The 12,724-nt window shown below is 41.1% G+C and overlaps 4 protein-coding genes across 4 annotated transcripts; all 4 read left to right on the top strand.

Annotated features, from left to right (window-relative positions):
* LOC104746355 (probable beta-D-xylosidase 5) lies at nucleotides 4,849–7,878 on the top strand. Its single transcript, XM_010467811.2, has 6 exons — nucleotides 4,849–5,170; nucleotides 5,271–5,660; nucleotides 5,742–5,911; nucleotides 6,017–6,114; nucleotides 6,212–6,979; nucleotides 7,069–7,878. The coding sequence occupies exons 1-6, from the start codon at nucleotides 4,874–4,876 to the stop codon at nucleotides 7,689–7,691; spliced, it is 2,346 nt and encodes a 781-aa protein (XP_010466113.1). The 5' UTR covers nucleotides 4,849–4,873; the 3' UTR covers nucleotides 7,692–7,878.
* LOC104746356 lies at nucleotides 7,872–8,556 on the top strand. The gene is made up of 2 exons (XM_010467812.1): nucleotides 7,872–8,268; nucleotides 8,480–8,556. Exon 1 carries the CDS (start codon nucleotides 7,957–7,959, stop codon nucleotides 8,242–8,244), a length of 288 nt encoding a protein of 95 aa, XP_010466114.1. The 5' UTR covers nucleotides 7,872–7,956; the 3' UTR covers nucleotides 8,245–8,268; nucleotides 8,480–8,556.
* On the top strand, nucleotides 8,611–10,921 carry LOC104746357. Its single transcript, XM_010467813.2, has 4 exons — nucleotides 8,611–9,432; nucleotides 9,517–9,786; nucleotides 9,876–9,967; nucleotides 10,047–10,921. Exons 1-4 carry the CDS (start codon nucleotides 8,653–8,655, stop codon nucleotides 10,792–10,794), a joined length of 1,890 nt encoding a protein of 629 aa, XP_010466115.1. The 5' UTR covers nucleotides 8,611–8,652; the 3' UTR covers nucleotides 10,795–10,921.
* LOC104748337 (RNA polymerase II C-terminal domain phosphatase-like 4) lies at nucleotides 11,247–12,344 on the top strand. Its single transcript, XM_010469998.2, has one exon. The coding sequence runs from the start codon at nucleotides 11,388–11,390 to the stop codon at nucleotides 12,342–12,344; it is 957 nt and encodes a 318-aa protein (XP_010468300.1). The 5' UTR covers nucleotides 11,247–11,387.

Below are 12,724 nucleotides of genomic sequence, written 5' to 3'. Positions count from 1 at the left end.
AGACAAAACGTTTAGCCGTTTCACCAAGAATGTCATGAACTTCATGCGTAAGTTTAGCTGTTCGACATCCACAACCGCGGTCCCAAGGTCCATCCCCGAGGATACCATACCAATGCCAGGACGCCCTTCCGCGAACCTAGAGCGAACACCTTCTCCGATTCCATCACCCGCACGTCAATCTTCATATGTGCCACGACAGCGCCCATCTTCTCCCGTCCCTTCACGCCACTCATCACATGAATCTAGGGAGAGAAGGGGACGCGGTTTGCGTGGTTCAAGAGCCTCCTCAAGTCGTCGATCAGCGCGTCGTTCTGCAGCTCAAGCTGAGCAAGAGGTTGAGCAACAAGTTGGGCAGCAAGGTGATTATCAGCCTACGGATGTGGTAGTATTAGTCTCGGACCATGGCGAGTCTAGAGTCGACAACATGCAGTGCGACGAGCAGCCGAGCACTTATCAGAACACTCAAGCGGTTGAGCAACAAGTCGACCAACCAGGTGAGACCACTCCTGCGGATCCCGAACACGGTGAAGGACAGAGCCAGTACCACGCACCAGCTCCTTGGGCGAGCTCAGACTCCTTTTTCTACTACTGAGGTACTCCTACCTTCCTTTGTATATACCATTTCATTTCTGCATTGTTTGTATTGTGATTCTTAAATCCTCCAGCAAATTTTTCTTACACAGGAGACTGTGTATTTTAAGTTTGGGGGAGGGTTTGAGATGATGTATCTAATGTCGTGTTTTGTGATTCTTATTTCAAATCTTTGCATCATATCATGTTTGAGTCTGCATCCATCTATTTGTATAGAAAAACCATAAAAAAATTTAAAAAAAAAAATTTCGAAAATTTCCACAAAAACAGAGTGTTCATGTAGTTTGCAATTGCATATTAGGATTGAGTCTAGGTTTATTCATATAGGGTTGTTGCATTTAGCATAGGGGTTGATGATGATTGTAACCTTGTTAGCATGTTGGATTCAATAGGATAGGATCAAGGCCCTTGTTCTTAGTTCTTTGATGCTTGTTGATTGAACTTGAAAATTTAAGATTGAAGCATGTTTTGAATTGATATCATTCCCTATCTACTTGAACCTAATCCTGACTTGCAATTATCCTGTTATGCATTGAAGTTGAACTCATGGATACCATATACATACTTGGATTGTCTTTCACATTTTTACCACCCTTGTCGATCCAAGTAGCTGATTCCCATCTTTGGAACAGTTCCCCGCACCCTTAACCAACCGTTCTTTCAAGCCAATTGTATTCTTGAATGTCAGGCCTTTTTCCGAGTTGAGCTTGTTAGAAAGTGTTAGGTTCTAACCGACAAGAGTAGGATCCTGTGTAGTTCTAGTTCGCGTTATCCGGACTAGTAGGACTAGGTGAGAACTCGATTTTGGGTATTGGGTATGGATTTGTGCAGAAAAGTGAAGTGTAAACAGAAAGTAAAGGGGAGAAAGTCTTTAGGAGGGGGATGTGTTTTCAAGGTTTACAAGTCTAGTAAAGGATTTGGGTTGAGCAAAACAATGAGTTATTGGTTCTGGGCATAAAACGAAAAGATTAGACAAAGGAAAGAAAGTAAAAATGCTTATGATGTCTAGAGTCCTTAGAAGAAAAGAAAAAGAACCATAGTGATAATAAAGATTTCCCAATCTGCTAGAATGATAATAAGTGAACTTCCCCTAAGACCAAGTATAAAGAGTGAAAGAATGGGTTTGAGATGATGTTTCTGATGAAGGGTAGAGATAGGACCAACTTCGGTTTGGAATGTTCTTTGGGTAGACAGGACGCTGCTCTTGTATGTATCAGTTGGTTTCAACCTTTAGCCTTCTCTTAAGCTCAACTCATTTTTGTGAGAGAACCTTGTCATGTATTGATGAAACCACTCGAGAAGGAGACCATCTAAGTCTCCAACCCTTCACCCTAGCCAAATGAGTTCAACGACATTGCTTAGCTTGATTCACGGTTCTCTGTTAATGAATGTTAAAGGGAATGATTGATAGGATTGCATGTTAAAAAAAAATATAGAGTTCTTTCACCATGCATCATAGAACTAAAAACAAGGACCTTGATTCTAACTATTTTATTTAGCATGTTTTAGGTTCTGAGACCCCATCTTCACACCTCTTCTCCATACTCTATTCTTGATTGTTTGCTTGAGGGCAAGCAAAGAGTAAGCTTGGGGAAGTTGATATGTCTATATTTTGTCTCTCCTTAGCCTATTTTTATCATGCATTTAGCTAGGATAACTCATTGGTTTGCATCGTTTTCTAGTTTTTTCTATACACTTTGCACGTCTAGGTAGCTCTTGCATCATCCTTGCATACATTGTGCATTTTGGAGTATTTCAGGTATTTAGGAAACGTTGGAAGCTATTCTCGTCCGAGCCATGGTCACCATCTTCATTCTCGTCCGAGCCATGGTCACCATCTTCATTCTCGTCCGAGCCATGGTCACCATCTTCATTCTCGTCCGAGCCATGGTCACCATCTTCATTCTCGTCCGAGCCATGGTCACCATCTTCATTCTCGTCCGAGCCATGGTCACCATCTTCATTCTCGTCCGAGCCATGGTCACCATCTTCATTCTCGTCCGAGCCATGGTCACCATCTTCATTCTCGTCCGAGCCATGGTCACCATCTTCATTCTCGTCCGAGCCATGGTCACCATCTTCATTCTCGTCCGAGCCATGGTCACCATCTTCATTCTCGTCCGAGCCATGGTCACCATCTTCATTCTCGTCCGAGCCATGGTCACCATCTTCATTCTCGTCCGAGCCATGGTCACCATCTTCATTCTCGTCCGAGCCATGGTCACCATCTTCATTCTCGTCCGAGCCATGGTCACCATCTTCATTCTCGTCCGAGCCATGGTCACCATCTTCATTCTCGTCCGAGCCATGGTCACCATCTTCATTCTCGTCCGAGCCATGGTCACCATCTTCATTCTCGTCCGAGCCATGGTCACCATCTTCGTTTCGTCCGAGCCATGGTCACCATCTTCATTCTCGTCCGAGCCATGGTCACCATCTTCGTTTCGTCCGAGCCATGGTCACCATCTTCATTCTCGTCCGAGCCATGGTCACCATCTTCGTTTCGTCCGAGCCATGGTCACCATCTTCATTCTCGTCCGAGCCATGGTCACCATCTTCGTTTCGTCCGAGCCATGGTCACCATCTTCATTCTCGTCCGAGCCATGGTCACCATCTTCGTTTCGTCCGAGCCATGGTCACCATCTTCATTCTCGTCCGAGCCATGGTCACCATCTTCGTTTCGTCCGAGCCATGGTCACCATCTTCATTCTCGTCCGAGCCATGGTCACCATCTTCGTTTCGTCCGAGCCATGGTCACCATCTTCATTCTCGTCCGAGCCATGGTCACCATCTCCGTCTCGTCCGAGCCATTGTCACCATCTCCGTTCCGTCCGAGCTATCCGTCCAAGCCATGCTCCTCAGCCTTCCATCCGAGCTATGATGACATTGGATTCCATTCGACGCACATGGACTTGATCGCACATGTCGGGAAGAAAGACGTTTGGTTTCACATGCTTCAGGAGATTACCGAACCGACGCTTTACCTTGTCGTTTTAAGTTTTAGGGCTTTCCATGTTGGACTACTATATATACATTTTGTTAAGTCTTTGCGGAGACATCTTATCTTTTAATCTCGTTTTCGTTCCCAGAAGGTTTTTAACCTAGCATCCAAAACACGTTCTCAGACTTGTATTCCGATATCGTTGAGATTTATTGAGATTTTGCATTTGATTCCTTCTACAAAGTTGTTAATCTTATTTTTATCTATCTTATTATGCTTGATTCAATGATTTCTGTGTTTGCATCCTTGACTATGATTTTCGGATCTGAGTAGTGTGGTAGTTCCTGAGGATGGGATAGATTAGGTGGAGGATCTTAGGATGTAGAGTGTTTAAGCTTTGATTGTAAAATTCCCTTCTGGACTAGAGTTAGAATTACTTGTTTCTCTCTGATCAATTGGAACTAGGTTCGAGACATTTCCGCACCCAAAAGGTGTTTGATGAAATGTCTGACCAACTAGTGCCAGAGACTTACGTTCCTAGCCTAAGAGATTAGTTGTCTAGGATGTTTGTTGACACGAATGAACTTGTCTGTCATGCCTGCTCGACCACGTTTCTCTAGCGAGAGCTAGGTATGGAAGTGGTTGCGTCTGAGTAGCTTTTGCCAAGAGATTGGATTAGCTAAGTTGTGATGTTCATTGTTTAGGGATACTTTGCTTATGGTATGTTAAACACTCCTTAGACTAGAATACTCCACCGACATCAATTACCCCATCCTTAGGACTTCTTTCTTTCTGATTTTATTACATTCTTGGAACTGTTTCGTTTGTTCATGCTTAGAATCGTTTGCGTTTTTATTCACTTTCGCTTCTTGTCATGCATTCTTGTTTCTTGTTCTGTGACTCATTTCCATTTCGCATTTTGATCATTCTAGGACTCTTAGATAAAAACACTCTTTGAATTGGCTTAACTTGTGATTCCTTGATGACATCTTGATTGCTAGCAACATCCCATTTGGATTGACACCTTAAATACTACAACACTTAAGGTTAATTGAACCTGCTAGGAGACACAAAAATCTTAGTATCATAAGACAAACAGAGATGGTCCTTAGTCCTTCTTACACTTCATCACATGGAGATTTAACTTCTCTTTTAAAATATTCACCAACAAGTGATGTTATGTCATCATTAAAGTTGAAGTAAATGTTTTAAAGCCAGCACTAAGTTAACTTTAATGAAGTAAAAATATCACGGTAGTAAAACTAATTAACTTCTCTTCCCGCCTATAAAACTAACCCCATACTCTGTCTTTCATTCCATAAGAGAAAACAACATAGAAAGATGAGTGTAAGAAGATTTGTGAATATCTCTCTGCTAGTAGCAGCTCTAGTTTCATCACTATGCGAGTCTCAGAAGAACTTTGCATGTGATAAAAATGCCCCTGCGACGGCTAAGTACGGTTTCTGTAACGTCTCGTTGTCGTATGAAGCACGCGCCAAAGATTTGATCTCACGTCTCTCCCTCACGGAAAAAGTCCAGCAACTCGTAAACAAAGCCACAGGAGTTCCAAGGCTCGGTGTTCCTCCGTACGAGTGGTGGTCGGAAGCTCTCCACGGCGTCTCCGACGTTGGACCAGGGGTAAAAGCATCATAATTGTACATATATGAATATGATGAACATACATCATACATGAGTTGTTTATGTTATAAACGCCAACGTTTTTGACTTTTTTTCTAAGGTGCGTTTCAACGGGACTGTGCCTGGAGCGACTAGTTTCCCGGCGACGATATTAACGGCAGCGAGCTTTAACACATCGTTGTGGCTAAAAATGGGAGAAGTGGTTTCTACGGAGGCTCGAGCGATGCACAACGTAGGACTTGCTGGCCTAACGTATTGGAGTCCCAACGTTAACGTCTTTAGAGATCCAAGATGGGGTCGTGGTCAAGAGACGCCAGGGGAGGATCCTCTCGTTGTTTCAAAATACGCTGTGAACTACGTTAAGGGCTTACAAGACGTTCACGACGCCGGAAAATCACGGCGGCTTAAGGTCTCTAGCTGCTGCAAGCATTACACTGCTTACGATGTTGATAACTGGAAAGGCATCGATAGATTCCACTTCGACGCCAAGGTAATACATAAATACATAAAATTTCAATTCCTTAGAATTGATCTTAAATGTTGATGTATCTGTGATTGTTTTGGTGGGAAGGTAACTAATCAAGACTTGGAAGACACGTATCAGCCGCCATTTAAGAGCTGTGTAGAGGAAGGAGATGTGAGCAGTGTGATGTGTTCTTACAACAGAGTTAATGGTATCCCAACTTGTGCAGACCCTAATCTTCTTCGTGGAGTTATCCGAGGCCAATGGCGTCTTGATGGGTCAGTAACGTTTTTTACTTTCTTGCCCCTTAACAAGAACCAGTTCGACCTGAAGATCGAGTTATATAATGGCGTATTGATTTCTTTTAATCTTTCTGGTCGCAGGTACATCGTTTCGGATTGTGATTCCATTCAGGTCTATTTCGACGACATTCATTACACCAAGACACGTGAAGACGCAGTTGCTATTGCTCTCAAAGCAGGCAAAAAACTTTAGATGATCATCTCAAAAGAATCATTATATTAGAAATGTCATTTTTGATCTTTGAGAAGTAAACTATGTTGTTCTGTCTGAAACAGGTTTGAACATGAACTGTGGAGATTTTCTAGGCAAGTACACAGAGAATGCAGTGAAGCTTAAGAAATTGAACGGATCAGAAGTTGATGAAGCGCTGATTTACAACTACATTGTTCTCATGAGGCTCGGATTCTTCGATGGAGATCCAAAATCGCTTCCCTTTGGTCATCTTGGACCGTCTGATGTTTGCAGCAAGGACCATCAAATGCTTGCGCTGGAAGCCGCGAAGCAGGGGATTGTACTACTTGAGAACAGAGGAGATCTTCCATTGTCAAAGACCGCGGTTAAAAAACTTGCGGTCATAGGTCCAAACGCAAATGCTACAAAGGTAATGATTAGTAACTACGCGGGTGTGCCTTGTAAGTACACAAGCCCTTTACAAGGGCTGCAAAAGTATGTACCCGAAAAGGTTGTTTACGAGCTGGGATGTAACGATGTCAAATGCGGTGACCAAACACTGATTTCAGCAGCGGTCAAGGCGGTTTCAGAGGCTGATGTGACGGTTTTGGTGGTTGGATTGGATCAGACGGTAGAGGCAGAGGGTCTTGACCGGGTTAACCTAACCCTTCCGGGTTATCAGGAAAAGCTGGTGAGAGATGTGGCTAATGCAGCAAAGAAAACAGTTGTTTTGGTCATAATGTCTGCTGGACCTATAGATATCTCCTTCGTCAAGAATCTGAGCAAGATTAGCGCGGTATTATGGGTTGGGTACCCTGGTCAAGCTGGAGGAGACGCTATAGCTCAAGTCATCTTTGGTGACTACAATCCTTGTAAGCCTCTTATTAAAACCCTAAACCCTAATTAATTAAAACCTAGACACCATTACTTACGTACTTATTTGTGTTTGTTGTTGCATCAGCTGGGAGACTACCAGAGACATGGTACTCACAAGAGTTTGCAGATAAGGTTGCGATGACAGACATGAACATGAGACCTAACTCAACCTCCGGTTTCCCTGGAAGATCTTACAGATTCTACACAGGGAATCCGATTTACAATTTCGGATACGGACTTAGCTACTCTTCTTTCTCTACTTTCGTTCTCTCAGCTCCATCGTTCATACACATCAAAACCAATCCAATCTTGAAACTAAACAAGACAACATCTGTCGACATCTCCACCGTAAACTGCCACGATCTCAAGATCCGAATCGTTATCGGGGTCAAGAACCACGGGCTACGGTCTGGAAGCCATGTGGTGCTCATGTTCTGGAAACCACCTAAGTGTTCAAAGTCTTTGGTGGGTGGTGGCGTGCCACAGACGCAACTGATAGGGTTTGAGAGAGTAGAAGTTGGGAGAAGCATGACAGAGAAAGTTACCATTGAGTTTGATGTCTGCAAAGAACTTAGCCTTGTGGATACTAACGGTAAAAGGAAACTAGTCACAGGGCACCACACGCTTGTTATCGGTTCTAACAGTGATCAACAAATCTATCATCATCTCAACGTTAGATTGGCGGGAGATTCAACGGTTTCTATCTAAAAAACAACAGAGCCCACAGATTCTACTAAAGTTGTTATTGTCAAAAGTCAATACTGTAATGCTATCATGAATTATGACCAAAACCTAAATAAAAAATTGGTATAATGCCACAAACAGGGTCAATTCTTATCCAAATATTTGAACCGAGATATATAGTAGTCAACATAATACAAAGAAAAATTTAACTTGTCTTCTTTTATGCCACATTATATAAATAGTAGGTTTCTATAAGATATGTTTTGTATTGCAGAAAAATATAATTTTCATGGAGGGGTTAATTCCATATCTGATTCATGCTATCAAGAAAGACCATAACCGTGATCATCAGATGTATCGATCCATGTCTGTAGGATCGAGCCGAAGCTATCGACCATTAATGATGGGACAAGAAGGTGAAGGATCTTCTTCAGTACATGGATCTTCTCACCGTCGAACTAGATCAGAGTACAATCCACCTGTTGTAATGGATATGTTTGATCAGAGATCTTCAGGTTTTGGTCAAAAATTTGTGAATAAAGATTCCTCTTCTCAAGATATAGCAACAAAGACTTAACTTGCATGGAGTTGTTGATTTTATGTAAGAAAGAAACATTTACAATTCTGATTTTATATTTCTGTTATTTAAATTTGTAATAAATATGATTATCAATGAAATTAATTTATTTTTTCTTTCTAATTTACTATATTAATCCAATACAAAAAATCAATTGTGTTTTTCCTTAATTTGACTTAACAAGAATGGCCAATAATAGTAAAGTGAACTGTCAAAACAACTTAATAATAAACAGGAACAAAAAAATGCTGTTGATTGCTTGGCAGTCAAGGAAGAAGTATCCACATTAGGGCTTTTGATCAGAAGAAAAGCAGTTAAGGATTTCCCAAAAACCCTTTTACTCCATTTTGAGAAGAATCAAAACATAAACACATTAGATTCCACCAATCTTTGTTCTTGTCTGTATGCATGCAACAGATTGAGAAACGTCGCCTTCTCTGTTCTTGCCTCTTTGTGTTTCTTCTCATACAATTACAAGCAATGGCAGAATTAAGATCAGGGGTTCTTTTCAAGCTTCTAGAAGAAATGGGAGTCGGGAAAGTGCGAAGAGACGTCGATCACAGACCGGTTTTGCTGCAGATAAGAAGCATAATCCCTGTGTTAGCAGCTGGAGGGTTATGGCCAAACAAAGGTTTCTTCTTGAGAATTTCAGATTCAACACATTCAATGTATGTCTCATTGCCTCGAGAAGAGAACGATCTTGTTCTCTACGACAAGTTACAAATCGGTCAATTGATATTCGTCGAGAAGCTTGAGTTTGCTTATCCGGTTCCTATGATCAAAGGCATTAGACCAACTCCAGGTCGAAGGGTTTGCATCGGTGATCCAATCGATCTAATCCCTAAAGAAAGGATCGAAAAGTTCTGTGGCGGTATATCGGATATTGAGCAAAGCTACGATCAACAAGTGAAGAGGCCAAGAAGAACGAGATGGAATAACTCAAGCGTCTCTGAGTTAAATTTTACGGATTTAGGGTTATCGAAAAACCTTTCGAGTGTAATGGAAGAAATAGATGATACAGAGTCAATGGTTTCGAGTTGCTCTTCGTCTTTATCTTCTGTAGCTAGGAGAAGAAGCTGGATAGGTTTGAGTGATAATAGAAAGAGAAGAGAGTCATTAGATCCATCCATGATTAAGACTCATGATCATGACAGTAAACATGTTTCAAGAGCTCGAAGTTCTATTGCTGTAAGTTTTACAGAAAATGACTTTTTGCAATCACATCTCCTTAGACAAATTCTGACATTTGTTTTTCTTTCAATAAATTTTCAGGCTTCGCCTTCTGCTTCTGTCCGAAGTTATGGAGGGATAGAGGAGAAGTCAAGTAGTAGTAGAACAAGAAGAAGAGATGGTGTAGTTTCACCATCTCCAAGATGGGCTAAAAGTTTAAGCTGTGGAAATGGAAGTAATAGGAGTAAGAACCTTCTTCCACCTAAAAGCAAAACCCTTGAATCCTCTGATTCGATATCGAGGAAAAGAAGCTGGACGGAGACAGAGATCCTCTGGAATTCACTTCCTCCAAAAGTTGTAAATCTCGGAAAGGTAAGTAATACTAATAATAGCTTTTGATCAAATCATAAACATGTGTGATTTATCTGTTTGAAAAGGGAGTTCATTCACGAATTTGGCAGGACGTTCTGAGACAGAGAGATACGGCTATTCGAGCTGCATCCCAAGCTTTGTTAGAGGCTTCAGCTGCTGAAAGATTGCTCAAATGTCTAAGGTACATAAACTTTAATTGAGACACAACACAACTAATTGTATCTTCTTGCTCAAGAAATTTTCTAACTGAAATGTTATAGGTCATACTCGGAGCTTTCGGACAAGAGAAACCAACATCATCAAAATCAAGAGCTACGAATTGGAGAATTCTTGAGTTTCCAAGATGAGTTAAGCAAGAGCAGGCTCATCATTCAATCACTATCAACTGAAGAAACAGAGCATTGCAATTCCAACATAGTGAAAACAGGGGATGAGAGACGCGAAAAGGCGACTCAGTGGATCAAATCAGCATTGGCTACCGATCTCAAACTGGTTTCTTTATCTGCAAGTAAGCCTACACAGAGCCCCGGGAGAAAGGCTCTTACCCTAATTTCTCAAGAAATCGAAGACCGTGAAGGTAACACAAGCGAAATTGACTCGGAATTGGGACAGAGAAAGGAGAGGTTAGGAAGAGCATCAAGCGAACTCAGAAACTGGCTTAGGGAAGAAGGAAGAAGTTGGTATCTAAGCCGAGTCGAGAAGTATTTAGATGAGATTAGTAATGGAACAAAGTGGAGAGAGATGAGCAGTCAACAAGTAGGGGAAACAATGTATCAGATAAAACGAGTGAGTGATTGGTTAGACGCCATTGTTAAAGGAGACAAAGAAGAAGAAGAAGAAGAAGAAGAGGAAGTGGTGATGATGATGATGACAGAGTCTGAAACAGAGGCTTGTCGTAGGGTAAGAAACAAGATTTATAGGATTCTATTGAAACATGTTGAGACAACTTCTTTGTTAAGTCATCAACGTAGTAACATCATGTCTCATCATCAACAACATTTGTTCTGAAAAGACAATGTTACTTTTTTGTTTCTCTGTTGATTGTTTCCAGTTAGGCCACAAGGTACTAGAATTTTCATGTAAAATTTAATTTGGTTTAGTGGATGATAAGTCTAACCAAACCGGACTGGGGAAAGTAGCAGAAATATTAATTACGTCACGATTTTGGTATCTATTTTTTTGTTGGTTTTAGACTTTGAGTTAATTTCGTAACGTTTTTAGTAACAAGTTACAATATCTTATCAACGTCCATTTGTATAAATTGTGTATGGCAGTGTATTTACGAATTTGCCACAAATGGACTTATCAAGTAGATAAGCCAATAAAACGAAGGTTTAGCAAAAAAACAAAAAAAAAGATATACAGATTTAGGATTTTATTTTTTAAACAAAGCTAGTAAAATACGTGACAAGTGAGATCTCAGTGATATCAAAAAAAAAAAAAAGAGGGGAGATCTGAGTTTCTGTTACACTACTATCTCGGTCTCTCTTCTGACCAGGTTTCTCATCAAATTAGGGTTTTTTTTTGTTGTTGTTGTTAACTTCGCTCCAAGATCTCGGATCAGTTCTCAAAAGGATTCATTTCAAAGATCAGATAAAATCATGTCGGTAGATAAAGATCTTTCATCGGAACGACCAGAATCCAAAAGGCAGAAGAAAGAACCCTCGTTTTCATTGTTGTCTCCTGATAACTGTGGTCACTGGTACATTCGTCATGGAGTCTGCACCGTCTGCAGATCAAAGGTAGACAAAAATAGCCAAGGCCGAGCACTCGACTATCATTTCGACGGTTTACAGCTAAGCCAAGAGGCTTTAGCGTTAACAAAGCGTCTCACAACGAACTTCTCTTGTCTCAACATGAAGAAGCTTCACCTTGTTCTTGACTTGGACCACACGCTTATTCACTCCGTTAGGGTTCGATGTCTCTCCGAAGCAGAGAAGTATCTCATCGAAGAAGCGGGTTCAACTACAAGAGAAGATCTGTGGAAGATGAAGGTCAGAGGAGATCCCATACCGGCCATAACCATCGAATACTTGCTGAAGCTACGGCCTTTTGTTGGCGACTTCTTGAAAGAAGCCAACGAGCTGTTCACGATGTATGTTTACACAAAGGGTACTCGCAGATACGCTAAAGCCATTTTGAAGCTGATTGATCCGAAGAAACTTTATTTTGGGCATAGAGTGATAACAAGAAACGAGAGTCCTCATGCGAAGACTCTTGATTTGGTTTTGGCCGATGAACGTGGAGTGGTGATTGTGGATGACACGCGTAAAGCATGGCCTAATCACAAGAGTAACCTAGTGTTGATTGGCAGATACAAGTACTTTAGGTTCGAAAGCCGATTGTCAAAGCATCACTCCGAGGAAAAAACAGACGAGAGTGAAAACAACGGTGGATTGGCCAACGTTTTAAAATTACTCAAGGAAGTTCACCGTAGATTCTTCAAGGTAGAGGAAGAGTTGGAGTCACAAGACGTTAGGTTGCTGCTGAAAGATGTAGACTTCGGTCGCCTACGAAGATTGTCTAGAATGATCACTCTCGGTATAGACCGTATTTAGAAATTTCATTTAAGCATTGCAAGTTTAATCTGTCATCTCGTTCATCCGTAAGAAAAGTTTTAGCTAAATATATTTTGACTACGAATGTGAGTATTTCACTTCTTGATTAAAGGCTCAAACTCAAACATACATTGAATTGAATCAAATTTTTTGGTTCTTTCTCCACGCCTCAATATTCGAATATGTTTTGGGTTAGTTCACTTCGTTTTCTGACATAGATGGCGATCCAGTTCGTGCCTGTAACATCTTACACAGAGACTCAATCAAAAAGACTTCTAACCAAATACAACTACTTTATTAAGTTATGAAGTGCCATCTATGTTGAGACAACTTCTTTATTAAGTCATCAGGTAGTACTACCAATATCATGTCTCATCAAC

The sequence above is a fragment of the Camelina sativa genome, chromosome 15 (assembly GCF_000633955.1).
Source record: "Camelina sativa cultivar DH55 chromosome 15, Cs, whole genome shotgun sequence".
In the NCBI taxonomy this organism is placed as follows: domain Eukaryota; kingdom Viridiplantae; phylum Streptophyta; class Magnoliopsida; order Brassicales; family Brassicaceae; genus Camelina; species Camelina sativa.
The sequence above is the reverse complement of the archived record's forward strand: the minus strand, read 5'-3'. Positions and strand labels throughout refer to the sequence as shown.